This window comes from Desmodus rotundus, chromosome 12 (assembly GCF_022682495.2).
Source record: "Desmodus rotundus isolate HL8 chromosome 12, HLdesRot8A.1, whole genome shotgun sequence".
NCBI lineage: Eukaryota > Metazoa > Chordata > Mammalia > Chiroptera > Phyllostomidae > Desmodus > Desmodus rotundus.
In genome coordinates this window covers 45,035,257-45,063,251 of record NC_071398.1, presented here as the reverse complement: position 1 = coordinate 45,063,251, position 27,995 = coordinate 45,035,257, and the positions used below count along the sequence as shown (strand labels likewise).

At 54.3% G+C, this 27,995-nt stretch overlaps 3 protein-coding genes across 3 annotated transcripts; 1 reads left to right on the top strand and 2 right to left on the bottom strand.

Annotated features, from left to right (window-relative positions):
• Positions 1-32: 32 nt before the first annotated feature.
• LOC128779692 (calcium-binding protein 5-like) lies at positions 33-7,946 on the bottom strand. The gene is made up of 6 exons (XM_053915524.1): positions 7,767-7,946; positions 6,115-6,145; positions 5,454-5,597; positions 4,409-4,518; positions 2,113-2,260; positions 33-162 (listed from the first exon to the last, which is right to left on the bottom strand). The coding sequence occupies exons 1-6, from the start codon at positions 7,827-7,829 to the stop codon at positions 137-139; spliced, it is 522 nt and encodes a 173-aa protein (XP_053771499.1). The 5' UTR covers positions 7,830-7,946; the 3' UTR covers positions 33-136.
• Positions 7,947-10,358: 2,412 nt separating this feature from the next.
• LOC128779746 (DNA ligase 1-like) lies at positions 10,359-16,079 on the bottom strand. Its single transcript, XM_053915862.1, has 6 exons — positions 15,987-16,079; positions 14,249-14,329; positions 12,487-12,540; positions 11,717-11,860; positions 10,620-10,712; positions 10,359-10,493 (listed from the first exon to the last, which is right to left on the bottom strand). Exons 1-6 carry the CDS (start codon positions 16,077-16,079, stop codon positions 10,410-10,412), a joined length of 549 nt encoding a protein of 182 aa, XP_053771837.1. The 3' UTR covers positions 10,359-10,409.
• A 1,564-nt stretch (positions 16,080-17,643) lies between these two features.
• Positions 17,644-19,250, top strand: LOC139440467 (tetrapeptide repeat homeobox protein 2-like). The gene is made up of 3 exons (XM_071220093.1): positions 17,644-17,752; positions 18,014-18,183; positions 18,648-19,250. Exons 1-3 carry the CDS (start codon positions 17,644-17,646, stop codon positions 19,248-19,250), a joined length of 882 nt encoding a protein of 293 aa, XP_071076194.1.
• Positions 19,251-27,995: the final 8,745 nt, after the last annotated feature.

The window sequence follows — 27,995 nt, the reverse complement described above, 5'->3', positions numbered from 1 at the left end:
TCCCCCGCCCCAATCCTGGCAAAGCTCTGTCAGCCTAACCTCTCCGGTCCCCACACCCCTCCCCCCTTTTAGGGGTTCAGTCCTCCACAAACGCTTGATCCACCAGGTGGGGAGAGACTGGGGTTTCCGAACCTCCTCAGCGAGACATCATCTTCACAAACTCTGCGAAGAAAAGCCCCTGGTGAGGTGTCTGTTCGTAACAGCAGCGACCTTACCTTTTTGTGTCTCTCCTACGTGTCGGGAAGGGCGGGTGATCCTTGGGAAATTACTCGGCTTCTCAGTGCCTTGATTTCTTCATCGATACAATCAGAAGCCACCTCATATGGTTTGTGAGATGGTTAAACAATATAATGCTTATAAGTCACAGTAAGTGCTCAGTAAATAATAATGACAAGTGCCTCATTTCACCATTGCAACCCATCCTAGAGGGGTAGGCACCACGTCGCAGATGAGCAAGCCAAGGCCAGTGAGGCTGACCAATGAGGTCGAGTGGGGGATGAATGGCGAACCCCGGAATGAACGCAGGTTGTTCTGACTTTGCTGGGACCCCGCGTCCCCTGAACTTACTGGTCCCGCCCAGCTCTTGAGGTCGGTCTGTCCTTCCCCTGCCCGTGGTGGGCCTGAGGCTCTGTCTCTGCTACGGTCTATGTCCTGCCTCTTCCAGAGCTTCACTGATGCCCACGGCACCGCCGAGCCTGGCCAGACCCAGCAGCACCCACAACGCTGGCTACGTCGCAGCGATGCAACAAATGTGGACTAAGCATTGGGAGTTCTCGAGCAGAGACGGTTCAGGGAAGACCCCTCACGTCCCACCTCCCAGGATTTCACAGCCTAGGAGGCAGACACAGCCGACACACCCAGGCCTGCAGCGGTAGCTTCCTTGGGGGGAGGAAGAGGAAGATCTGTACGACCCCAGCGCTGGGACTAATACACCCAGCTAAGGACGAAGGGGCGCTTCTCAGCAGAGGGCTCACTGGCATCAATTCCTGAGCGATGGATAAGGTCCGGATGGCCTGGGAAGGGTGTGGTGTGTGGAAGGGACACACCGGGTAGAAGGGGACAGAAGCTGGGGAGAGCAGAGCACGTGCCCAGGGTGCACCAGAATGTGGGAGTTCACAGGGTGGTCACAGAAGATACGGTGAAGGGACGGGGTCGGGTCTCTGATGCACTTGAACCTCAGACTAAGAATCTGGACTTGGGTCTTCAGGCAGCCGTCAGATGCTACGATTTTTGGACCAGAGAGTGTCTTAAGGAGAACTTGATGTGCCCACCTTGTCTCCCACAAAAACGGCCTCCGCCCCCACCCACCTGGGTCTCCAGGCTTTTTCATTCCTCCAGTCACTCAATCCAGTTACTCTGGGCTGGGGACTGGGGACATGGTGAAAGACTGAGTCGGTGGCCCAGGAGGAAACAGGCTATAAACTAACATAAGCCATCGTGACGCCGTGGGTCAGGATTACTGCAGAGGCCTGCACGGGGGTTATGGGGTCACCGAGCCCGGTCTGCGAGGTGGGGACGCCTTCCAGGAGCACAGCTAAGAGTTAGCCAGCAGAAAGAGAAAAGGGTGCTCCAGACAGAATGGCGACAGGAGTGAGGACAAGGAGAGGTGGCATATGATTCCTTTCAACTTCTTCCAGAACTTCCGGAGAAAGGTATCGTCATTACCCCATTTTGCAGATGTGAAACAACAGTTACAGTGAACAAGCCATAGGTCAAGGCCACGGAGTTAGTAAGAGACTGAATTTGAACCCCACAAATCTGACCCCAGAGTCTCAGCTACTAACCAGTATGATCTTCTGATGGGACATTTTGTTCCAATGACAAAGGTGCCCAGTGAACACAAAGGGACCAGGGGAGGTGGACGTGAGTCCTGCCCCAGCACGCACAGGATTGTGGTCCTGGACACGGTGTTCCCAGCAGCAGCCAGGGGCAGGAACAAGGCAGGGAGAGACCCTGAGGTCTTTGAAATGACGTGGGCAGAAAGGGCTGCAATAAAAACCCTTCCCAACCCTGCTGCCCTCCCGCCCCCCTCCCAACCTAAAACTGGAGGACAGGTGAGAAGGGACAGCCGACTTGGAAAGTCACACGGGGTGTTGGAGTGGAAAGCGTCACCTTCAAAGTTGACAGTGCCGTCCCCATTCACATCGGCTTCCTGGACAACCTCGGCGATCTCCCGGGCGGTCAGCCGCTCCCCCAGAAGTCTTTCCATGGCCTGCCGCAGCTCTCCCAGGGTGATCTCCCCGTCGCCGTTGGTGTCAAACTGAACAGGGGCAGAAGGGGGACGATGCGGTTGACCCTCGAATGACTCGGAGGCAAGGGGCGTCAAACCCCTGTGCAGTCAAAAATTCACCTATAACTTTTGACACCCCCCCCCCCCGTGCAAACTCAACGACGAACCGCCTACTGCTGACCCGAAGCCTCACTGATAACATACACCAGTCCATTAACACGCATTTTCCATGTTGCGTGTGTTTTGCACTGTGTTCTTACCACGGAGCAGACCAGAGGGAAGAAAGTGGGTATGCAGAAAATCACAAGGTTCATCTGTGAGGTTTTCAAATTGTCACAAATCACCAAAAACTTTTCCAATATGTTTATTGAAGAAAAGTCGCATATAAGTGGACTCGTGCTGTTCAAACTCATGTTGTTCAAGGGTCAACTGTATTAGCAATAATGAATAATAATAATAATAACAATAATAATAATAATAATACACCCTGGCCAGGCGGCTCGGTCAGTTGGAGCACCATCCCGTACACGAGAGGACTGCAGGTTCCAGCCCCAGCTGGGGCACGGGTGGGAGGCAACCAATCGATGTTTCCCTCTCTCCCTCCCTGCTTTTCTTTCTAAAGTCAATAAACGTATCTCTGGATGAGGGTTTTAAAAAACAATTTTTTTAAGTTAAAAGGAACAAGCGAAATTAATTTTAATCATTGATTTTATTTAACCCCATATTTCAAAAATATTACCACTTCAGCATGCAATCAGTTGTAAAATTATGAGTGAGTTGTGTTACCTTCTCTTCCCACAGACTGGGTTTCTCAGGCTCAGCGCACTTCCACACCGAAGGTGTATGCAGTGCAGTACGTACTTAACGTGCTTAGTCACCCAACTCGGCCCACAGGGCCTCCTGAGCTAAGGAGACTGAGCTGCCTCTGGAGTGTGCTGGGCGCTTATAGCCTTTCTCAGTTCAGACACCAAATGTTGTCAGAAACACCTAGTCTGTGCGTAGGCTTCACAAAATTTGTACTCAAAAGGGAGACGCGCACACCCAAGTTGTTCTCCGCAAATGTTTGCCAGTAATTGCATCGAGTATTCTTTTAAAATTGAAACAAATTGAATGTATAGTCAACTGAATCTACATGGGAATTAAATAAATGACAAGTGAAATTAATCAAAAGTAGATAAAATTAAAATTTCAGGTCCTCAGTCATACTCGTCATATTTCAAAGGCTCGATTGCCACAGTGAAGTGGCCGGCGGCTACCGGCTAGGACGGAGCGTTTCCATGACCACAGGAAGTTCGGTGGGATGCTGCCGCTCCAGGCCTTTCTGTGGAACTGGGAGAGCCGATCCCACAGCCAGTAGGTGGAGATCTCCTGGTTTCAGACCCGTGTTTCCCTGGCTCCAAGGTCTTTCTTTCCAAACTCTGTCCTGTTCTTTGTTTTTGTCTCACAGAGTTGGAAGCTCTCTGAGTGAGCAAAGCATTTTATCAGGGGATAGAAGTGAACCTCAGCAAGTCTCCCATCCCGCACTGCCTGGATCTCACTTTTTTTTAAGATTTCATTTATTTAGTTTTAGAGAGAGGGGAAGGGAGGGAGAAAGAGAGGGAGAGAAGCATCAGTGTGCGGTTGCCTATTGCATGCCCCCAGCTGAGGGGCCTGGCCCGCAACCCAGGCATGTGTCCTGACTGGGAATTGAACCGACGACCCTTTGGTTCGCAGGCTGGCAATCAATCCACTGAGCCACACCAGCCAGGGCTGGATCTCATTTTTAAAGCATGTCTTCAACAAGTGTGTTAAACCACATGATCTTTGAGTTCCCACCTGGGATCTCACGTTTGGATTCCGTCTTCTTATTACAGGCTGGAAGGTGTGTGGCCCTAATGTGTTCTGGAGACTGCAGAATCTTGGGTGAGATCTGTAATCTCTGTGAGCCTCAGTTTCTTCATGTATGAGGGTCAGGTCAGTGAACACTAACCCCTACCCTTACTTGTGAGGGTCACATTGGATAAAATAGGGGGAGGACCCCGTCCATTGCAAGAGCTTGGCATAGATTCTTTTCCTTTCCTACGAATGCCACCAGAGTGAGGAAATAAAGCTGGTTTGGGTGGGTGCTGCCCATGACTAATCAGGGACCTCTGGGTCTCCGTCAGCCCCCACCAGCATTGTGAAACTCTCTCAACTCACTTCCTTAAAGGCCTCGCGCATCTCCTGGACGCCGATCATCCCCGCCGTTTCCGCAAGCAGTTTGGGGGCCATCAGCTCCACAAAGTCGTCAAAGTCCACACGGCCCCCCACTGAGGAGGGGGAAGGAGGTCTAGTGAGATTCTGTAGGTCCCTACCCTCCATTCCCTCACTCTGCCCATCACGTCTGCTCAAGACATAGCTCTTCTCCAGGCTCTGCCTTCTGGGGCTTTCCCTCTCGGCCAGCTCAAGCCCTCTCGTCTCCCGAATCTGAACGGGAGCGAGCACACAGGGGCGGCAGTACCTAACTGTCCGAGTAACCTGGAACCAATCCCCTCATTGGCTCACACCTACGCTCCCTCACTGTAGGTCTATAGAAGGAAGGGTATGAACTAAATGAGCACCAGCGTCTCTTCCAGATACGAATCCTACCCCGTCCTTGCATTCAGCCTTGTTCCCTCAGTAACAGGCCCAGAAGCAAACCCAATACAAATGTTATCCCAAATTTCATCTCAAAATCAGCTCTGGTTGCCGCTAAGAAGACCCATCCTCTGCAACATGACTCACCAACGTTACCCCCAAGGCCAAGTTTGTTTCCTGCATCAACAGCAGGTCTTGTGGTCCTGGTGAGTCTGAGCGGTGATGTTACGACCAACCTTTAACACGCATTTACTGGAGGCTAAGCCTTGACCTGCGTGAGCGCCTTTATCCCTTCCTTCCCACAATCCCCTTCAGTAAGGAGTGATATCGTTTTCACTCAACAGATGGGGAAGTTGAGACTCGAGAGTGGGGGTTAACGCCACTTTTTCAAAATGACCACAATTAGCAAATAATAGACCTGGGACTTGAACCCAATCTACCTCTGAGTCACCGTTTCAACCTCTTCAAATGCTGCCTCCCTACGTATACGCTGATCCGTTTCCTTCCAGACCTCTAGTCCCTCTCACCCTCCTCCCTGTCTCCACCTCTACTCTCAGCCTGTGTATCCTCACCAATTACACTCTTCGCCTTCCCCTGCCCCAGTGCTTCCTCCCACTCCCCGGCTCACGGTTCATGCGGATTTGCTGGCCCAGTTCAGCCAGCTCCATCTCTGTGGGCATGTAGCCCATTGTCCTCATGAGATTTCCCAGATCCTTACAAGAGATGAACCCATCTCGGTCCTTGTCGAACTCAAGAAACGCCTCCCGAAGCTCTGAAAGTTAGGAGAGAGCTATGGAGGAACTTGAAACCGTCAATGGGGAAGAGTGGCATCCCTTGAAACCACCGGTGAGGCACAGACTAGAGATTACTCACAGGAGAACACATTTTTTAAAATCAAAATTTCAATAAGGAATGATGTACGAAATGTGTTAGAAGACAAATGATTCCTGAGGCCTCCAAACAACAGCATTGAAGTCCTTCAAAGTGTTGGGTGAAAATAAGTTATGGGAAATGCCCAAACCATCGACAGAAAAACCAATAATCTTGGATTCATCTTAAAACTAACGTGTCCCTCCTGGGTCTCTGAGACACTCGGGGGTGGGCATGCCTTCTAAAGACTGGGAAGTGCCTACACCGCCATGAGAAAGAGTTCCGCAAAATCACGGTTGAGCGAAAAGAGAGCGATGTGAAATTTTCAGGTCAGGGGACTCACACTGAGATGCACAAAGGGGCAGAGACAGCGAGCGGGTGGGTGGTGATGTGGGGGCATTTGGGGAGGAGAGTGTTACCTTCGATCTCATCTTGTCCCAGCGGTCGTTCCTGGCGGGGAATGCGCGGGAGATGGAATTTGGAGAGGGGTCAGGGGTCCAACGTGCAGTTAGTTCTCCAAACATGTCCCCACGTTCTCCCACCCTTTCCTCTTCCTCCTCCAATCCTTGCTCCCCCGTACGCCTCTCACTTCCTCTCTCCCATCCCTGAGCCTTGATCCCTCTCCTCTGCCATCCAATCCACCCCCTCCTGCTGCAGAGGAAGAAAGTGAACCTCACAATCCCAGCGACAGGTTCAGAGCGCTGACCGAGCCGGGCAGCTTCCATAATCTTTCTGTTTAAACCTCAGCACCGCTCTGTGATGTCAATCCGAACACCATTCCCGTCTCATTTAAGAGGAAGCTGAGGAGCAGGAAGGCTAAGGAACCTGCCCAAGGTCACACAGCTCACAGTGCATGCAGCAAGCCAGCTGCAGCGGGTGCTGTGATTTGAACTCAGGGCCCCTGACTCCCAGGTCAGAATTCTCTCCACCATGGACGGAGCCCATGGAGTCTTTCTCCCAAGAGCTGGCGTCGCCCTTGTGTGGGGGCCAGTGTCAGCCGCATCCGGAGGGGTGGTTGGGGCCACACGACCAATTCCTAAAAGCTTTAAGAAGTTGCAATCATTTTTGCTGCCACCCACTCGCGGCATACCTGAAGGGACAGGCTTGGCTATGAGGCCCCACACCTGGGGAATTCCACCAACCTCCGGCCTCTTTCACCCGTTTCCCTTTACCCTTGGAGCCCTTCCCTAGCCTCTTTTCTTATTATCCCCGTCCCCCTATAGCTCCTCCCTCTATTGCTATAATTATTATTATTTAAAGATTGTAGTTATTTATTTTTAGAGAGGGGAAGGAAGGGAGAAAGAAGGGGAAAGAAACATCAGTATATGGAAACATCAATGTGTGGTTGCCTGGGGCGCCCTCTACTGGGGACCTGGCCTGAAACCCAGGCATGTGCCCTCATTGGGAATCCAACCCGTGAACCTTTAGTTTACAGGCCTGTGCTCAATCTAAGCCACACCAGCCAGGGCTAATTATTATTATTTGATTTAAAGACAGACAAAGATGCCCATTGCAACCAAACAGATCTGGCTCTGCCACTGACTAATCACATACGCTTAAAGCAAGCAACTTCACGGCTCACAGCCTCCGTGTCCTCATCTGTAACATGGGAATGACAGTGTTCCCGACTCGCCAGCAGTTCTGAGGGTTAAATGACATCAGAGCCCTTTGCCCAGGGCTGGGCGCACAGCAATGACTTCGTAAGTGGCAGCCATCATCGTCATCATCCCATCATCATCATCACCATCACCATCGTCACCGCCGCCAGTACGGGTGGCTGTCCATGTAGAAAACTGATGACGGTCGCCCGTACTGACATCACCCCAGTTCCTCCTTCATTTTTTCACCCCCTTCACCTCCCTCCTTTAGCGCCTGACTCCCAATTTCACCCTCACCCGTTTGGCGGAGCCGCCAAGTCCCCACCGCGCTCCCCAGATTCTCCTGCCTTCCTAACTTACGCTCCCCCAGCCTGTTCCCCTCGTTCCCTGCGCCCATCCCGCCCCTTCTCTTCCTCACGGGTCCAGCTCCCCTGGCCCTGCCCGCCACCCATCCCCAGAGTCCCCCACCTCACCCGCTGTTTCTCAGCGATGCCTTTCCGCAGAAAGATGCAGGCGGGGCCCATGGGGAACTGCATGGAGGGGCCGGGCAGCACGCACTGCTCTCTAGACGGGTCCCCTCCTTCTCAGCCCCCTCGGTGGCTCAGCCTCCTTATCTCCTTCTCTTACCACTTTTCTGCCAACCCTTCCTGCCTCTCCTGGCCTCTCCCTAGGTCCCTGTGTCGCAGAGCTGTGACAGCTGGGCAGGAAATCTCTCCTCGGGACGGGAGGGACGGGGAGGGGTCACAGCGGTTCGTGCCTCCCCATCTGGCTTGAGCGAGCCGGGAGGGCAGCCGGTGTCAGGCTCTGACCTTTTATTAGCAGCATGGAATTGGAAAGAGTTTAAAGAGTGGGGATTAGAGCGGAGGGCGTCTGTTCGTTCACTCGGCGCTCCAGCAAGGGTGACGAGGGCTCACTCGAGACCCGGCCTCTGCTGGCCTCTGCGGGCCTCTGCGCGCGCAGACACCGCGAGGACGTCCCACCGCAGTGACTTTGCAGAGCTTGCTGCGCGCCCTGCCCTGTGCAAAGGGCTCTGCGTTCCGGATGCCATTTAATCCTCAGAACTGCTCGCGAGGTCGGGATCACTGTCATTCCCATGTTACAGATGAGGACACGGAGGCTGTGAGCCGTGAAGTCGCTTGCTTTAAGCTTTTGGAATTAGGCAGCGGCAGGGCCAGGGCTGTTTGGTTCCAGTGGGCACCTTTAGTTAGGTCTCAAGGAGCTGTTGAGGAAGTCCGGAAAGTGCACCGATGAGCAGGCCGCAGGAATTAGGTGACAGTCTGACCCCAGGAAGGAGGCGTGTGTAGCGGCTAAGAGGTTGGTATTTGCACATCCCTGCTCATCTCTTCCCTTCCTTTCATCCCAAATGATCTGGGGTCAGGGGAGGGGAGAGGTGGGAGCAAGGCAGGCAGCTATGCTGGTGCGGGGGTCACGTGAGAGGCCATGCTGGTGTCAGAGCCCAAGGAGGGCCTGAGGGTGGGAGAGGACTGGGCGGGGGCAACATTGAGGCCAGCCAGAGCTCACATCAGGTTTGGAGTGAGGGAGGTGTCCCCACAGAGGGGCAGCCCGGCCCGCGGGTTGCGGCCTGGGAAGGATGAACCAAGGGCGGGTGGGCGGGCAGCCTGGGGTGCACACTGGGGCAGGAGCTGAGTGAGGGGGGCGCGACGCAGGTGTCCTCGCCTGGCATGGGGGTGTGTACGAGGACATCCACTCGTGGGGGTGGCACGGTGGAGGGCGCTGAAGCCAGGTCAGGGTGAGAAAGGTGTCCCGGCAGAGGGGATGGCGATGGAGAAGGGAGGCTGGCTCCACACTCGCATTGTGTTAAGGACAATGAAGTCCGTGTTCTCAGTTGGAACGGGAAGTCAGGAGCAGGGAAGGGGGGAGCTCCACGGCGCTGGGAGGTGAGGGTCAGGGATTCCCGGCCGCTGTGTGTGCAGGCAACTTGGACGTCTGACCTCCAGCTGTCAGAGGACACAGCATCCTGCTGTTGATGACCTCTTGCCCCCAGGTCTTGACCCCTGAACCCCACTCTCTGCTGGAAGGAAGCCAGACTCCTGGGAGAAACCTCAGATCAGGCATCTGTAGCAGGAAGTGGGAGGTGAGCCCAGAACACCCCGTCCTGCCATAAAGCGGGAATGCTGTTTTGGGGACAGAGGGCAGCTCGAAGGAGTGCCATTGGGCACGTCAGGGGCGGTTTGAAAGTCAAAGTAATATCAAATTATACCGGGTAAGGTAGGAAACCAGGAGTCCACACGGATTGTTTTAAAAATCAGTGGAAAGTGTGATGATATCTGCATAGCTCAAATACCCCCTTACAAAATACCAATTTCAAAGGAGAGTTGCTTCATAGTGGGGAAACCAGGCGGACGCTACCTGAATCAGGTGATCGAAATGAACACCATCAGCAACGTGTCATGTGGAAAGCGACTTCATTTATATGCACGTGTGGACTGCAGACACCGCCCCAGAGCCCGCGCCAAGCATCATCCCCCTGGACTGGTTTCAACAATTTCTTTTCCTTTTTTAAAAAAAAAGATTTTATTTATCTATTTTTAGAGAGACAGGAAGGGAAGGAGAGAGGGAGAGAAACATCGATGTGTGTTCGCTTCTTGTGCGCTGCCAGCTGGGGACCTGGCCCGCACCCCAGGCGTGTGCCCAGACTGGGAATTGGACTGGTGACCCCTCAGTTTGAAAGCAGGCACTCAATCCACTGAGCCCCACCAGCCAGGGCAGAATATGCGTTTTCAATTGCACCGGCCACATTTCAAGTGCTCACCAGCTGCCGCTGGCTGCTGGCTGTCACACTGCACAGCCGGACGGAAGATATTTCCGTCCCTGCAGAAAGCTGTGCTGGAGGCGCTGGCTCAGACAGTCGGGCCTGGTGCTGTCACACGCTAGCCGAGCGTGAACTCACAGAGCGCACCCCAGGGCTCAGCACAGACCCTGACACACAGTAGGTGTTAATAATTATTTATTGACAGAAAAATGACTGAAGAACCCCCCCAGCTTAAACCCCCCCCCCCCCACACAGACCCGCGCACTGTGACTGCACTCGGGGTCTGCTCCCCAGAGGGCTGTCCCCGGGGGGCCCGCCCCGGCTGCCCTGCGCTGCCCAGGGTCTAGTAGAAGTCCTCCCGGTCGGAGTCTGCGTCTGCACCTTGCTGGTTCTGGATCTGACTCTGCTTCCTGTACAGACAGGCCACCTGGGGAGAGGGGCCGGAAGTGGTCAGAGCCAGGGGCTGCCCGCCCGCCTGCCATCCTGGGCCAGCGCCCACTTCTCCAGGAAGCTGGCCCCACCAGGCAAGCCTGCCCCCTCCCTGGGGCCTCACCTGGGCACTGGTGGTGGCTGCCTCTGGCTTCTTGTCTTCACGGACACGAATAAACCGAGGGAAGCGAAGGGAGATCCCCTTCTCACTGTCCACCTGGGGAGGCAGGGGGACGATGGGCACCTCCAGGGTCCCGCCCTCGGTCCTCACGAACAGCTCCCTGACAACACCCCCTCCCCGCTCCCGTACCTGTGATGCCCACAGTGGGGCCCACCGTGGGGCTCAGCAACGGGCTGCTGCGAGGATTACAGAAGGTAGTGAAGACCTCGGGCCCTAGCTGGCGCACGGGAAGTGTAAGAAACGCCAGCGGTGACAGTGGTTAGTAGTATTGGGGCCGAGAGGCACAGCAGCGGAGTCAGGGTGTGGACCCTGGAGCCAGAAGGGGGGGGGTGGGGGGGTGTCAAGTCCCAACTCCCAACTCCCAGGGCCGTGAGGCCCAAGGCCAGGTGCCGAAGCTCCCTGGGACTCTGTTCCCCATCGTCCACCGGGGCTGTGCAGCGTTTCTGTGGGGACAGGCGCCTGTGCCCTGCTCCATGACGTGCGAGCCGGGGACCCTGACTTCGCCAATGAGAAGACACAGGAAAGAAATTTGATCCAAAACACGAGTTCTGCCTCTAAATGGAAGTCCGCTTCTAACCAGAAAAGCGTCTGCTAGGTTTTGAGGGATGAGAAGAGAGCCCAGAGGAAGTCCCCTGGTAAACGTGACCCCGGTTCTCCTGAGGGAGGAGGCTGGAGCCGCCCTAGTGTGGGGCAGCGGGCGCCTGCCGCTGTAGCGGGGGAGGACTGAGCCGCTTGTGAGGGAAGGGATTTACAACTTGGTCGCCGGTTGTGCCATAAGCTTCCAGTTAGAAGAACTGTTTTCAAAAACTACCGCAGAGCCCAGTGTGAGGCTATGATAGGAAACGGAGCCCCTTCACTGTTTTCTTTCTACCCCTCGGGCATTTCTTTAAAAAAAAAAAACCATGAGATTTTTGACCCCATTATCTGACACCCAAATAAAACGCAAGCTCGAGTTTTCCCAATCATCACCCAGGAAGGGCAGACCACCACTCTCCCATCTGAATTCCCTTGGAGGGTCTACCCCAGCCCTGGCCACTCACCAGGCCCCGGGCTGCAGGGTAGATCGGGGAGAGGGAGAGGTCGGCGCACTTGACCTCCCACACCATGCGGGGCTCCAGCCAGTGGTCGGGGGCCACGGCACCATCTGCCTGGACGTAGGAGCGCGGGGTGGGCAGCACCAAGGCCTGTAGTGAGCGGCGGGAGATGGAAGAGAGGGTCTTGGGTCTGAGTCAAGGCTGAGGGTTGGGGGTTGGGAAGTAAAACCATGGGGCGGGGAAGACAGACAGACACACAGACACTCAAAGTATGAAGTCAGGGATGGGGGTGGGGAGAAATGGGAGGAGGGAAGAAATGAAAGATGGAGACCCCAGGAACTGAGACAAGAAATTAAAGACTAACAGAGATACAGAGAGGGACAGAGACCCAGAGAGAGAGAGAGAGAGACAGAGAGAGAGAGAGAGAGAGAGAGAACCACAGAATGAACAGAAACAGAACCAGAGACACCAGCACACAGAAGGACAGTCACACCCGAACACCTGTGACCACAAACACTCCCACTTAGTAATAAGGGCTCAGCTAGCACCCTACGGACTGACTCAGGGAACCCTGCAACAGCGCCCTGCCCCACGACTGCCCCCCGGTCCCTGACTGGTGTCACTGGCTAGTGGCCAGCACAGCTGGGACTTGAACCAGGACCGGCTGGGCTCCAAAGCCAGCTCACTGTCCACTGCCCTGTCTGTACCCTGAGCCCCGAAACGAGTCAGTGAGGCTGGGAGCCCCACACGCACGGAGAGTGCGCTGCACCGCTCACCTGGAGGTTCCGGTGGTGCTCCTCCAGCTCCTCGTCACTGAAGCCGGTGCCAAGCTGTGGGAAGGGCAGGGAGGGTCAGAGGCTGGGCACTGCCTCCCTGCTCCCGCCCCTGAGGACCGGAATCTGTACACCAGTGGCCCCCACCCCGCTCCAGCCTCGGCAGCACCCACAGAAGCCACTGAGGAAGGGCCGGGGTGCTGAGCACCCAGCCTACCCCTTCACACACCCTGGATGTGGGGACCTACCATCTGGGCCACCGTGCCTGCTCCTCCTGCTCCGTCTCCCTGGCCCGGAAGTCTTGGTATTGGGGCCCCCGACATCCCGCCCGCCCCGTAACTGCTGTCATGTCCAACCTGAACACCACCAAGAGTTTTCTCTCGCCCACCAACGCAAAAGGCTAAAGAATATTCCCTGGTGCCGGCACAAGAGCAAGACGGACAACTTCTGTACCGGCAGCTGTAAAATTTCCCACCTTTTGTCCAGGCAGCGGCTCCCGCAGAAAACTATTCTAAGTAAATAACGTAAAATGGTGACAGACGGGTGGCCACAGACAATTGTGAAATGTAAAATCACTCCTACCACGGCCGTGAGTGAGCACACGCAACCTGCGGACCGGTTCACAAGAACAAGGCCGCAACAACGACCAGGCACCCGCAGGGGTGGTTCAGGAACGGCCCGACTACACGGGACTCTCACGGAGCTCTCAGCGCCTCGTTCGTAAGGGTCCTGGATGGCGCGTGAAAACCCGCTCACATTCCTCATCACTGTGACTCAAACACATCTGACAGTGTGGAAAACACAGTACTTGTAGGGCCAAAAGCAGGAAACAGAATTACTTGTAGAGAAGGAACACAATTTTATAAAAATAAAGCATTCCTGTCCTGGCTGGTGTGGTTCAGTGGACTGAGCGCAGGCTGTGAACCAAAGGGTGCCGGTTCGATTCCCAGTCAGGGCACATGCCTGGGCTGTGGGCCAGGTCTCCAGTAGAGGGTGCGCAGGAGGCAACCACACCCTGATGTTTCTCTCCCTCTCTCTCCTTCCCTTCCACTCTCTCTAAAAATAAATAAATAAAATCTTAAAAAGATAAAAATTTTGAAAAAAGCATTCCCTTAAAAGTGATTAGGGGTTGCCTCTGGCAGTGGAATTGTGGGTGATATTCTGTTTCTGTGGCAAAAACCCCAAATCTGTTAGATCAACAATGTGTGTGGCTTTCAACAAAATGAAAAACCCCTACATTTCCCAGGCTCCCTTGCAGCAGGGCTGGGCCGCAGAGCAAGGTTCCGACCCATGCAACTTAAGCAGAAGTAGCAGAAGTTGCTCACTGGCTAAGGCTGACTCAGGCAGCCTGTTCTCCCTCTGCCTATGGGCCGAGCATGTGTGGCTGTGGTGGCTGGAGCTTCTGCAGCCACCTTGTGCAGAAGAGGCCTGAAGCTTATGACAAAAACCATTGTGGGGAAAGCCGCCTGGGTCCCTAATGACACTGAAGAGCTGCCTGCCCCCTTCTAGACTTCTCATTACACAAGAGAAAAAGAAATTCTTCTCTCACATAAGCCACTGTTATCTGAACTCAATTCCTAAGCGACACAGCTTCCTCCCATCTTTCTATACCAGCCCACTTTTCTATGTGAAGCAAGAGTTACTTTATAGGATCAGAAAAAGTGAAGAGGAACGAGAAAAAAGAATTATCCACTGCAGGGAGGCCCTCCCCAGGGGGAGCGGCATCGACCCCCGCCTGCGCCTTAGCCACGCCCCCAGCACCAACCTTGCAGATGGCCTGCAGCCCCTCGCTGTCTTCATCGTAGCAGGCCAGCAGGAAGCCCCAGTAGTGGCCGGCCCGCCTCCCCTGGCCCAGAAATGCAAACATTTCAGCACTGAATATACCCAGAGGACCCGTGTCTCCAGTGCAGGAAGGCAGACTATTTGCGTGTCCCCTGGCAGCAGGGAACACCCCAGTATGGCATCCACAAATATGGGGGAGCGGCCGTACTTCTGAGTGAAAGAAGAGGCAGAGGGCAATGTCTACAGACATCGGGAGGAACCCCAATGGACAAAGCCAGGCCAGAAGCCGACTACCATCTCTTCAGCAGCCCATCATTGTTTCAAAGCCCAGCTTGACCTCCCTCCCCTCCCCCTTGTTACAGCGCCCCCTCCCCCACCACGGAGTGACGCCTCTCCCAGCAGAGAGGGCGGGAGGCGTCTGCCACTTGTGTGCGTCTTGGGGGCAAGAGGTGGGTCAACCATGGGGGTGGGGCAGAATCCAGGAGTGCGCACAAATACCTTAGGTGTGTCTGCATACATGCGTTTTTGCTTTTCTTTTTGTTTTTGCATGTGCTAATTAAATGTGTCCCTTCTCAGAAATGAGACATTACTCGCTGGCAACAACTCATCATTAGTCGTCACCTGGAGCTTTTCTCATTCTAAACAACGGAGTTAGGGAGCAAAAGTCTCCCAAGGACCCAGAACCCGCTGGAAACAGGAAGTCAGACCTCCTCCGCCAGGCGCACAGCCCAAACAGCACGCGGAAAATCTTCAGTTGTTGCTAAAAGTCCCTCCTCTCACGCCTTTTAACCGTTCATTAGTCTGGCGTTGCCAAGCATGATTTAATTTTTCTCTTGCTCCCGGACATGAATTAATTCAATGAACGCAGTTCACTGATATGTCGAAAAATGTATATTTGTGCCTGTTCCCAGTGGACAGGAATTCTCCCAGAGCAATTTTTTCTTTTGACGATAAATCTGTTGGGGCAAGATACTATCCAGGGCTGATCCCTCAACCCACCTTACCGACGCAGGCTCCCACATCCCTGAAAAAATTCCTCCACCAGCCTACACTCCATGGATGGGAAGCGAAGGCCACTCCCTCCTCCCGCACCCCACCGGGTCTGCAGGCAACCCATTGCTTTCGCCCGGATCAGCCCAGTGGACAAGAAAACGAGCGTGACGTCTGCTTTTCCTCGGTATTGCTACATGCCCCTGCCGCAAAAGCCACCCGTTTAAAGCAGGCAATTCAGAGTTTTTCAGTTCACCCGCAGAGTCTCCCATCCACCACCACCACCAGCAACCGGAGGACATTTCCATCACCCCAGGTAGAAACCCAACCCAACCACACCTGTCTCCAGTTACTCCCGACTACCCCTCCCCCCCCAGCCGCCCCCGCCACTAGGGAGTTGTCCCGGGATTTTTTGCTAAATGAGGCCGACACTATACGCCCTTTTGTGGCCTGTTGGAAGGCTCCCCCGCGTTGCGGCATCGGTCAGCATTTCGTTCCTTTTCGTGGCTGAATAATATTCCGTTGCACGAATACACGAGGCTTGGTTTCTCCCTTCCCCAGTTGATAGTGGTTTGGGTTTGTCTTTGCTTTTCTGGCGATTGTGAACTGTCAACTTGTCCATCCACCCACACCTTTCCTGGCCGATTACAGGGCTGCACTCCCGAATCCCCGAGGGCTTTCCCGCCCCTCCCCCCGCCCCAGCCTGGTTACAGGGTCATAGGCGTGTCAACCTGTTTGACGAGCACTGGCCATGGCTTGCGGCATTTGCCAGCATAGAGCGTGAGGTAGCGGGCCAAAATTAGGAGCGAAATCTCAATGAACATGTCTGTATGGTTTATTCAGTTTGAATTTGATCTCCCGAGAAATTTGTAGCTCGCCGACGGTGAGCCTTGTGAGCCAGGCTTTAGCCTGACAAAGGACCCCTAGGCCCCACCAGGGTCCTGCCACAAGATGAGGTCGCCTAGGGGTCTGGCCAGAACAGATTCATCTCCGCTGTCTTCCTGATAGTCGTTGGCGGAGGGACGCGGACAGATACCACCGAGTCCCTCGCAGAAACAACCCACCCTCCAAATATGACAGAGGGAGGTTTACTGGCGCCTCCCCACCCCCTCAGCCGCCAAGCCCAGGGTGGACCCCTCTCCTCATCTTTGCCCATCGAATCAGCACGACGTTACACTTAATCTCCTTTCGACAGCAGCGAGAGGGGGCCTCTCGTCACACGTTGCAGACCACGGAAATTGCTCGGTTTTCCCGCGTTGCCATCAGGGCCCGCCTCGGGTCTGGCGACCAGCGCGCTCCCGAGAAGCGGGAGAACCGTGGGAGGACCTAGGAAGGCCGCCCTGAGCCGGGAAGCCGCGGTTGGGCGCGGGAGGTGACCCCAGCCACCAGATCGCTCCGCCGCGTCTCTCTCTGTACTTGAGCCCTAGTGAGCCGCCACTCGCACCGAGGATAGTAAAAGTCCCCAGGGGGTGAGCGCTGTGAGTTGAACTGTCTCCTGACCCGAGTCCCCAGCAGACCCTGGACAGGAGAGGAGCCCGGCCTGACGTTTCCACGCGGGTCTGCACCGCTCGCAAGGGCTGGATGCAGTGGCCAGGGACACACAGAGCAGACCCGGTTCATTCGTTCACGGCCGACATCGGCTCACTGTCCACCTGGCCCCCTCGCACCACCACCGGGGAGGAAAACCAGCCCCTACGAATTCACGCCACGGTCAGGGCCAGTGTGTCTGAACCCTGCCCGTCTCCCGGGCCTGGGGACCACCGGACAACAGCGTGGAGAAATGCCCGTGGGCTCTGGGCACCTGGGAGGAGGCTGCTGGGTGGTGGGGCAGGTGGGACGCCCAGGACTGGCCAGGGAGAGGGTGGGCCCGCGGCACTGGCTGGACCCGGGGAGGGACGTTTCCAGCAATGCCTACCCCCCACCAAGGAATGGTTAAGTCCCTGCGACTCCTCACCCCACGTGACCCCACCCTACCTTACTCCACCCCCTTCCCGAGCTACAGCCCCAGGCTATCTGGCCTCTCAGGTTCCATTCCCCAAGATAGGCCCCACACACAGTAGGTCCTCAATAAAAGGATTAGTCCAGGAATGCGTCTCCTGAGGGGGCGTGGCCAAGGGTGAAGGTGGTTTCCGAGGACCCTGAGGTCCCACTCGGGGGTATTTAAAGCCCAGACCTGGAAGACAGAGCATCAAACACGGGAGACTCAGCAGCATCCAGGATGCAAGAACCCAGGTCTTGGGAGGGTGAGTCTGGACCCACCGAGGCAGGAAGGGAGAAGAGGCGGAGGGCCGAGGCTGTGCCAGCGGGCTCTTGGGCGTGCAGAAGAGGACCCCTTGTCTGGGAGGGCCTAGTGAGTTTGGGGCTGGAAGGATATTTGGGAGCAGCGTGATGAGAATAGGGCCTGGCACCCGCAGCCTCCTGCAAGTGCGGGTGGCTCCCTGCAGCGAGTGGAGGGTGGTGAAGCAGGTGAGGCGGGAACCACCTGGCGCCAGGCTGCGTGAGCCTGGGTCCCCGCATGCTTGTGCGGGCTGCGGGCGCTGTTCTTGTGCCCATTTTGAAGATGTGGAGACTGAGGCGTAGACGGGTGAGGGGCCGGGTCAGGAAGGTGGAGGGTCTGGGCGGCTGGTCTGGATGCCAGGCTGCACCCACAGCGCGGCCCCGACTCCCATCCTCACCTGCTGTCAAGGGCCTGGCCCAGGTGGGGTTACCTGGGGACTGTCTGTGAGGCTCTTTTGACACCATTTTCCTCTTCCTCCAGGCTTCTCGCTGCCCCTAAGGCCCCCAAAGCGGCAGCGACGGCAGCGCTCGGTGTACAGCGTGGTACAGCGGGATGAGCTGGAGAGGTTCTTCCAGAACAACCATTACCCGTCCTACGAAGAGCGCGAGACCCTGGCGGCCAGGCTGAACCTCCAGGAACAGCAAGTGCAGGTACCTCCCAACCCAATCCCACGGCTTGGAGACCACAGGCGGCCTGCCCTCCCTCTGGGCCGCAGGTGGGGCGGATGAGGGGCCAGAGAGCCCAGTGCTGCCCGGGGTCACCCCGATAGCAAGGGATCACCCGTGTGGACCCAGGGCCCAGCCCCGAGCCCACCTCACCCTGTGTGGTGCAAACCGGCCAACGCAATTATCCCCAAAGCGATGCCCCGGAGTCTCCCCATGCCTGGGCCTCAGGGCCTCTCTGAACCCGGGGTGCTCTGGGGCAGACCGCGTCCTGGCCCCTGGGTGTCCCCGCCTGTGGCCACTGAACCCAGGAGCCAAAAGCTGGGTTGTGGGGGGAGGGAGATGTGTGAGGCCACGTGGCCCTCCTCACCTGGGCCGCCTCACCCCTGGGCAAAAGTGGGTGCTGCAAGCTCCTGTCCTCTTACACTTGCTCCCGTCCCCTCTCACCCCAGGTGTGGTTCAAGAACCGCCGGGCCAAACAGACTAGGCTGCAGGGAGGAACCAGAACCAGGCAGCCTGGCTCGAAAGCCCGTGCCTCGTCCCTGGGCCCAGGAGTCCACAGGGCCGCACCTGCTGCAGTGGGACCTGGGTTGCTAGACGAGCTGGTACTGCCCTCGCCTCCTTGGTTCACTGAGGACCCAGTACAGCCCTCGGGTCCTGGTTTCGTCGAGGACCCGGTATTGTCCTTGGGTCCTGGGTTCGCCGAGGACCCGGTATTGCCCTCGGGTCCTGGGTTCACTGAGGACTTGGAGTCCCTTTGGGACCTATTGTTTCCCGAGGATCCCGAGTCCTCCGGCAGCTCTATGCTTCCTGGGGGCTCAGGTTTCCACAACCCCTTGGGAGGCATTGCAGCAGCGGAATCCAGTGCCTCCAGCCCCCTGCAGGCCTGGGGGGCTCCTGCCCAGGACGCCCAGAATCCGGTCCCCGGCGCAGCCGCTCCAGCTGCATCTCCAGCTCCAGTTCCAGCTCCAGCCGAGGTCCCAGTCAGTCTTGAGGACTCAAACGACGGGGATCTCTGGCCAGACATTGATCTCCTGGATCTGCTGTCCCTGTGAGACCCGTTAGAGGGACCCTCCTCCTCGCCTCCTCCATCTGGGAACCAAGGAATGGACTCTGTGGATGGGAAGGACTCTGACCCCAGGATGTCCCTGGGTCTAACGGGGCATCTGTCCCAGCGAAGTCCTCCAGACCCCGTGGGACCAGAGGCGACCAGGGTGTCTGTTCCAGCACCGTGGGCCCAGGCGGGTGCGGGAAGCAGGGCTGGCGGGGCTTGGTGGTGGGTTACTCTGGTGCAGCGTGAATCCACTTGTATTTCTCTAACTTTGGGAGTTAGAGGTCCGCTGCTGAGATTTACAGTCTAAGTATCACACTCAGCTCTTGCTGGTGTGGCTCAGTGGATTGAGAGCCTGCCTGGGAACTGATGGGTGGCCCGTTTGATTCACAGTCAGGGCCCATGCCCGGGTCGAGGGCCACGTGGGGGCGTACAGGAGGCAGCCCACCCGTGTTTCTCTTGTACAAGGATGTATCCCTCTGGCTCCTTCTCCCTCCCTCACCCTGTGTGTAAAACCAAGTAAATGAAATAATTAAAAAAAATTAAAATCCAATCTAAGTCTATCGTTTCTTTCTTCATTAGAATTTTACAAAGGTTCCCTACAAAGTGTTTTGATTTTAATCGTCATGGGCTTAGGCACAGATTTATGTGGGTTCAGTTCTAGCGCTGGATTATTGCCTGACTTTTTGGAAGGTATTTTCAAATACGCCCTATTTATAGGATTCAGTTGACCGACTTTGTTATCAGTTGATACTATTATTTTGAGGCAGGGACCTGACTCCAATTGTTCAAGTGCTAATGGCTTACCTGGACATTGCGGGGGGATTTATGATTTGAAAATTAATAAAGTGCATGGTTACCTTGTAAACACTGTTTCCTGCAGGGACTGCGAGTTTGCCTCCTCCTCGGGTACCCCCAGTCCAGCAGGGTGGGAGCGCCCCTGACCCCTTGTCTCTGGTCCTTTGCCTCACCTCCCGCTTCCTCTGCCGCCTCCTTGTGGCCGTGCTGGCCCCTGCGTCTCCCCCAGCCGGTTCCCTGACCGGATCCTGGTCCCACACAGCAAACGCTCCAACCCTCTCAGGCCAGGCCAGCCTCGTCGGAGCACAGAGACAATTAGATCAGATTTGGCGGCCGGTCTCGGGCGCACTGCCCGCGGGGAGTGCTGGGGGTGCGGGAGGGACAGGCGGACTGGCGGGATGCAATGAAAGCCCCTCCCGCTTCCCGGAGAGACCCAGGTAGGGTTGCGCGCGAGCGCGCGAACGGACGCACGCGCAAGGACGCACCCGCACACCCCCACACCACTGGAACCAAAACTCCATTTAGACCCTAACATCGTAGGAACTGCAGGAAGAAATCCAAGAATTTCCCACCTATCCCTGCAGAGGGAGCTCAGGTGGGGGAGACCTTGGGGAAGTTCTTGAGGGCAGGAGGTAGGAGATGAGTTTCGGATTCGCACCCTAGGCAGAGGCGGGGGTGGGGGTGGGGGTGGGGGGAGGGAGGGCAGAGCCCACGTCGCGCTGCAGATACGCAAGGACCTGGCGTGAATGGAAACCGGATTCATTTTCTAAAGAATGGAGACAGAGTTTGCACAAGTCCGGACTGACCGAGTAGAAAGTGAGTGGATTAAGTGACACAGGGTACGTCCCTTGCTCATCTTCTCAGTTCCTTTCCACCTCCTTCCCCAACCCTCCTCCCCACCACACACCCTTTTTCTGCACGCGGGATAATACCAACTCCTAGGAAGCTCCACCCTAGGTCTCCTCACAAGCCCAGGCTGTGCCCCGACCATCCCCAATAGCAATGCCTGGGCTTCTCCCTCAGTTCAGGTCTTAAGTTCCCCATAGCTGTGTCTTCCAGGGTAGTGCCAGAGCAAGAATTTCTCTTTGCCTAGCTGTAGCAAAATTAATTAATTAATTTAAAAAAATTGCGCCCTCAGTCACATGGCTATGGGCTCCCTGTTGAAGTTGCTGACGCCTACCGGGGACCCTGCGCACCACACAGGTCCGTCTGTGATGGTACCCACGGCAGTGCTTGCAGACCTATTGGTGGTCTCCATGGCATCCGTGGTAAAGATGTGAATCTGTGCGTTTTGCTGTGGAGAAAGTGAAGCTTTTAGACTCAGGGCGTATAGGAAGAGAGTTCATTGTACCTTGAACGCACGGGTGAAGTTCAAGCTTAAGGCCGTTCTGGTTGAGTGGGGTGGAGAGGGCAGTGGTGCGGGTAGAAGGGTCCTTGCCTGGTCAGACGATCAGAGAGGGGAGGAGGAAGCCAAAGGGAAATCCGGAGAGCCCAGGAATGAGGGGGCAGAAGGGGCCAGAAGGGTCTCTGAATTCAGCAGGTCCGAGTCAGCAGAAATAGCTAGGGAACAGCGTGGTATGGACTGGGACCCGGAGATAGGGGGTGTCCCACTCTCCAGGTGGAATGAATCTGGACCAGACTGTAAGAAGGCAGCCAGATCCGAGGGACTGCAGGGCCAGGCAGGCAGATGATCAGCTTCTAGCTTGTGTTTCTCGGATGCAAAGATGGCAACTGGAGAAAATTGAAGAGGCAAGCCGATTTCCAGCAGTGACAAGTGGAGTCTTTGAGTGGCGCCGAGGATAGAGAGCTATTTGAAGTAGACAGAATCACTGTTTGAAATCCAGGGGTGCTGGCTCTCATCCTGGCGAGGGGGAAGGTGGGCATTGGACACCTCACCTGGAATCTGCTCTCTGTTGCCCCTTCCACGCAGACGTATTACCTGGCACCTCCAACTCCAGTCTGCCAGGCCCTTCCCTAGAGGACGCGCACCCCACAGGGGGACCTTCACGTTTAGCCATTTGCTTCGTCTCAGATGCCGTGGGCCTCAACTTTGTCTCCTGCCGTTTTAACATTTTTATGCAGCAGGGTCTCTGGGAGTGAGAATGAAGGGATTCATTCCTACATGCAAACCTCAGTCACTGCTCTGCTGAGGAGCAGATGGACTCAGTAGACACAGAGCTGTCAGCATGAAGACCACACCAAGAGTGGAGTTTGTGAATAGAAAATTCAAAATTGCTGTATCTGGTTATCCTTGTGCAGAATTCACACACACACACACACACACACACACACACACACACACACCCCACAAAAAATTTAAAAAAAGGGAGAGAGAGGCACACACACAAATTAAATGCCAAAAAAGAAAGATTTTAAAAAATGGGTCCCAGCTGGTGTGGCTCAGTGGGTTGACTCCCGGCCTGCAAACCAAAGTGTTGCTCCTTCGATTCCTAATCAGGGCACATGCCTGGGTTGTGGGCCTGGTCCCCAGTAAGGGATTTTGGAGAAGCAACCACGCATTGGTTTCTTTCCCTCTCTTTCTCCCTCACGTCCCCTCTCTCTAAAAATAAATAAATAAAATGTTTAAAAATGGCCATCGTTGTTTTTGTAGTAAATGAGTACACTATGTGCCCATAATTTTGCTTGTAAAAAGAAATTTAAACCGTTGTTTGACTCTGTACTGGAAATTCTGCTAAATAAAATGCCTAATAGAAAATAACCCTGAAGTAGTGGACTTTCAAAATTGTTGTTGCCGTGAAAACATTGCGAGAGATACAGCTGGGTCAGATGAAGATGTGGTTCATTCAGGGGAACCCACAGGGCCGGGAGATACCGGGTGTCCCCATACCTGTGGTAATGCTTCTGGACCACTAGGGGGCAACGCCACACCACTGCTCCGGAGCCGGGGACCTTGGGTGGGATGGGGGAGACGCTCCACATTCAAGTGGGAGAAAAGACACGCAGATAAGATTCTATTTGTTTCTGTGAGTCTAATGTGAAGCTAAAACGAAAAGAGCCAGAGGATGCTAATTTGGCAAGGATTGGGAACCCTGTCACCCGGGAATTTGAATTGGAACCACCTGTTGCACGCACGCCTTTGGAATCCACAGTCCCAGCCCTGGGCGTCTGCCCAATGGGGGTGTCCGCCGAGGGACACACGGAGACACACATTCCGAGGCGCGTGAGGGATTATAGTCCAAATTGGAAACTTCCAAATCGCCCATCAACCATCTAACGAATGAAGTAAATTTTGCTCCAGTCGCTCCGTAACATACTGTTTGTGAGCACAAGCACTTAACGTGAGATCCGCCACCTTAACGAATCGTAGATGGACAATACGGTATCGTTACCTGTGGGTACAACTCTATAGCCGGTCTCTGGACCTTAAGCACCTGGTGTAACCGGAACTTGGTACCCGCAGCCCTGGGCAGCCCGCACTGTCCCCTCTGTCCAGCAGCTGGCCTATTTTAGATTCCTCACCCAGGGGAAGCTGTGCACTACGTGTCCTTCTCTCTGGCTCCTGGCACTTAGCCTACCGTCCACCAGTTTCATCCATGTTGCGGCAAATGGCACAATTTCCTCCTTTAAGGCTCGATAATCCTCCATTTGTGTGTACATTGCATGGCCTATATCCATCCGTCTCTCGAACATTTTCCGGGACAGCCCACGTTTTGGCCAAAGCCGTGTTTTAAACAGGGAAAAGCTGGTGGGGAAGGAGCCCAGATTCACCCACGGGAGCATGGGTCACTGAAACGCGTCTCCATAGTAAATACTGAACTAGTTACGTAGTCAACATGGTGCAAAGCACGTATAAAATACGGGGTAAAAATGCCGGTTGGTGACAGCACCATACGGTACGCCATTTATGTAAGTTTCCAAGGCTTCCACTGACACTATATATCGGTTCCGGTCCAGTCATGTGAGGCTGGAACTTACAGACCTCAAGGTCACAGGAATGAACAACTGGGGAGATACAGGCGATGGAGAGAAAAGGAGCCTTAGCTGCTTTTGTAATTTTATTTCTCATTTTTATAAAATAATTTTGGGAATAGCTTTGGTAATATTTATATTATTTTGTATCCTTCTAAATGTATTACATGTTTTTTAAGAGCTTGGATGTCACACAGTGAACTAGAGGTGGCCTGTTAATTTTTAACAATCAAGTTGTCAAAGTCCAGAGATTTCATCATTGAAGCCTCCGGGATGAAATAATTGGTTTCCCGCAGATTTGGCCAGCCTTTCACAGCAGGAGAACAAATATTTATTTTTATGAGACGTAGAAGTCCTTCAACATTATTCCCATGGGAACAGCTCTCGAGGAAGACCTGCCGTCTTCTCCTGGAATCTTTTCTCAAAGACTTCAGCTTGGGTCACCGTGAAGTGACTTTTCCAGTCCCCAGCAGTGCCTGAAAAATGTAAAACAAGACTCAGATCAGAATAGGGGCAGGTCTCAAGTCCCCAACGCATCTGCTCGGTAGCTAATGTCGCAGAATGACCAGTGGGCCACTGGTGGGCCTCTTCCTGCCTGCAGCCACACCTGTGCGGTGCATTCCCACTTCCCTCCATCTGGAAACGATCTCCTCCATTCTCCTCTCTCCCAGCCTACCCTGCACACGCACCACTCACCGACAGTAATGCAGCTCTCATTCAGACGCATCTAGAATCTGGCCATTTCTCACCACCTCTCTTTCCACCACCACCATGGCCCACGCCAGCACCATTTCTCACCTGGACTAGGAGGGTGTTAGACTTGTAATGAGTCTCTCCGTTTAGGATCTTTCTCCTTTCTAAGTCATTCTCAGCATGGTGGCCATCTGATTCCTCCAGAGCAACAAGTCACTTCCTGCTCAGGTTCTCCGAGGACTTCTGGGGTCAGTCGGAGAAAGTGCCACGGCTTCCAGGTGGCTTAAGGTGACTCGGTCCCTCTCATTTCTCTGACTCCGCCTCTTATGACAGTCCACTTGCTCACGCCACTCCCTCACGCTGAGTCTTCTGATTTGGCCCCCAACCTGCTAGGCGCCGCTCCCTTCTCAGACGGTTTGCAGTTCCCATCCTTCTTCCTGGGGTGCGGCTCGTCCGGGAATAGCCCTGTGGTGCCCGTTGGCTTCTTCCAAGTCTTCGCTCCATTGCGGTTTTCTCAGTGGGTGGCGCGTATCTCCACTGTGTGTTTTAGGAAGTCATACACTTTGCTTTCTGAATCGCCAAAGGCTTACTGTTCCGAGGCACGGACGCACGGCGTGTACTCCAATGTTTGTTGGCAGGGTGACGGCAGAATCGGGGATGTTCTATTATTACCCCGTTGCACACACAGGTGAGGAGACGGAGGCCGTGAGAGGCTGCACAGGTAGAAAGCGATAGAGATGTGGATTTGAAGCAAAAGATTTTGACACCAGAAGCCGTACTCTTAATTTATGATCATATTATTATTTTGCAGGTCCTATAAGTGAATACTTGGGCATTATATTAATATGGTAACTAATTTAACACGTTAGTTAAATTAACATACAACAGAATGATAGATACTTATATATAAATTAGGAATATAAATTATACACTTATGTGCATAGAAATAATTGAGCAGAATCTCTGATAAATAATTGCTGTCCTATACGCATGTGCTGCCACTCTCGGGCTCATCAACATCATTACTGGAACAATTCTTATTAGAATCGATTTCCTATGCTCACGTGTCCTCCATAACACGCCCGACTTGTCGTAAGCCACAAGCAGCTCTTGAGGTACCAGAATCTCGGAAAATTCAGTATGGCTGCCCCGGAGGAAACATCAGCCGAGAGAACGATTCTGGGCAGGCGAACCTGAGAAATCCAACAAGTTGTCTGCTTCCAAAATGCGATGGTATGAAAGGCACAGGGTAGACAGTCCCACTGCAAAAGGGAGAAATCAGAAAGAAGAAAGGCATCGTGGGTCCCAAGCCAATCCAATCTAGCAGGTCATCGTCCATTAAATTAAAATTTTTTTAAATTAAAGTGTAGTTAGCATGTAATATTATATTTGTTTCAGGTGTGAGACATTTATATATCTTATGGAGTGATCATGGTAAGTCCCGTAACCCTCTAGATTTCTCTTAAAGGTGTTGTTTGTGTATTTTTGGAGGGAGGGGAAGGGAGGGGGGAGGAGAGGGAAAGAAACGTCGATGGACTGGATATACCGCAGTTGCCTCTCACACGCCCCCAGCTGGGGCCTGACCTGGCCTGCAACCCAGGCGTGTGCCCTGACTGGGAATCGAACCGACCACCTTTCAGTTTGCAGGCCGCACTCAATCCACTGAGCCACACCCGCTGGGGCTCCCTCTAGATTTTAAGGATCGGGAATTCGCCTTTTTGTCCCGCTGCTCTGACCTTCTGGCCCACTGGGGTGGTGGCCCGCATCCCATCTGCCCTGAGGGGCAGCCCCCACCATTTGTGGTCTCTTGAATCATTTACATTCTTCCTTCCATGGGTCATCCTGGACGGTCTTGAATTTCAGGGCTCTGGGAATTTCAGGCTCCTCCTATCCGGTGCAGGGGACACTCTTCATTCACCTTTAGCCCAGAGGCATGGATGTGAGTAATCGCTCACCACAGTGTCTGACAGCAACACCGGCTCTCAGCTGCGTGCAAGGTCTCTCCTCTCTCCTTTGTCCAGCTGAGTCATTGTTTACACACGTCCCTGTGCAGGCTGGGACTTTGTGCTAACTCAGCAACGCGGCAGCACCAACACGACCATCCCCACTCCTGTCCTCGCCTCCCTGGTCAATCCCAGCTGGCAAGTCGGCAGGTGTGGCAAGTTCACCCGGACACTGTGTACAGCGGACACCCCCACGCCAGAATCACAGGAGACAGAATCTGAATGGCCTGCAAAGTCAGGTGACCACTCCAGGTCTAATCAACCCCCTCCAAGTGTCTGCAGGTCACACCAGTCCTTGGAAAAGAGACCCCCTGATAAGAGTATATGAAGAGCCCTGGCTGGCGTAGCTCAGTGGATTGAGCACCGGCCTGAGAAGGAAAGAATTTCTGGTTCGATCCCCAGTCAGGGCAAATGGGTTGCAGGCCGGGTCTCCAGGGAGCTCACGAGAGAGGCAACCACACATTGATGTTTCTCTCCCTCCCCTTCCTCTCTGTCTAAAAATAAATGAATAATACAATCTTTAAAACAATCACGTGAATTCTCTGGGGGGATGAGCAGTTAAAGTTGACAAGTTCAAACACTCCCTGGTCCCGACTGTTAGTGCCCTACTCTGAGCACAAGAATGCCCTGTGCGTACTCCGCTGCCTTCTGAAGGAGGGCCGTTTTCATTGGCCTTTTCGAGTAAGTGATCCCTTCTTCCCATCTAAAAGCCAATTGGGCGGGAGAAAGTAACTGGATATCTTGTTTTTCCTTCATGACCAGGAAGGGGCTATTCTTGAGGACTAAGTTAACTTCTTCTGGTTCTAATGTCTTGCCCAGGCATCGGCAGATGTTCTGTAGAGTGCTTCTTGTGTCCTGGAAGAAGAAAATGCCAAAGAGAGGGTAGGGAAGGGAAAGGGCGAAGGAAAGGAGACGGGAAGGAGAAATGGCAGGAGGAGGAGCAGAAGGAGGGAGAGGAGGAGAGGGAGAGCACAGAAGTGTGCAGTTGGACGTGACCAGGAGGGAGAAAGGGAAGAAGGGAAACAGAAAGAGAACAACTATGTAAAAGGCCGAGTCCACATGAATTTCCCAGTGTAACTGAATTCGGGACACCTTGCCAGTAAAATATAGGGCGGCGTAGGTTTTCTTACGAGACTTTTAGAACGTCGTCTGGACAAGTACGAGGTGGGTTAAGCGAGGGGAGGTTTAGGGAGGACTTGACAAAGACGTAAAGGGTTGATTTCAAATGCTGAATGTCCCATCAAGGAACATGGTTCGTCATAAGGAACATTTGAATACCAATGGAGGTTTATGAGATCTTTTTTAAAAGTATATTTTATTGATAA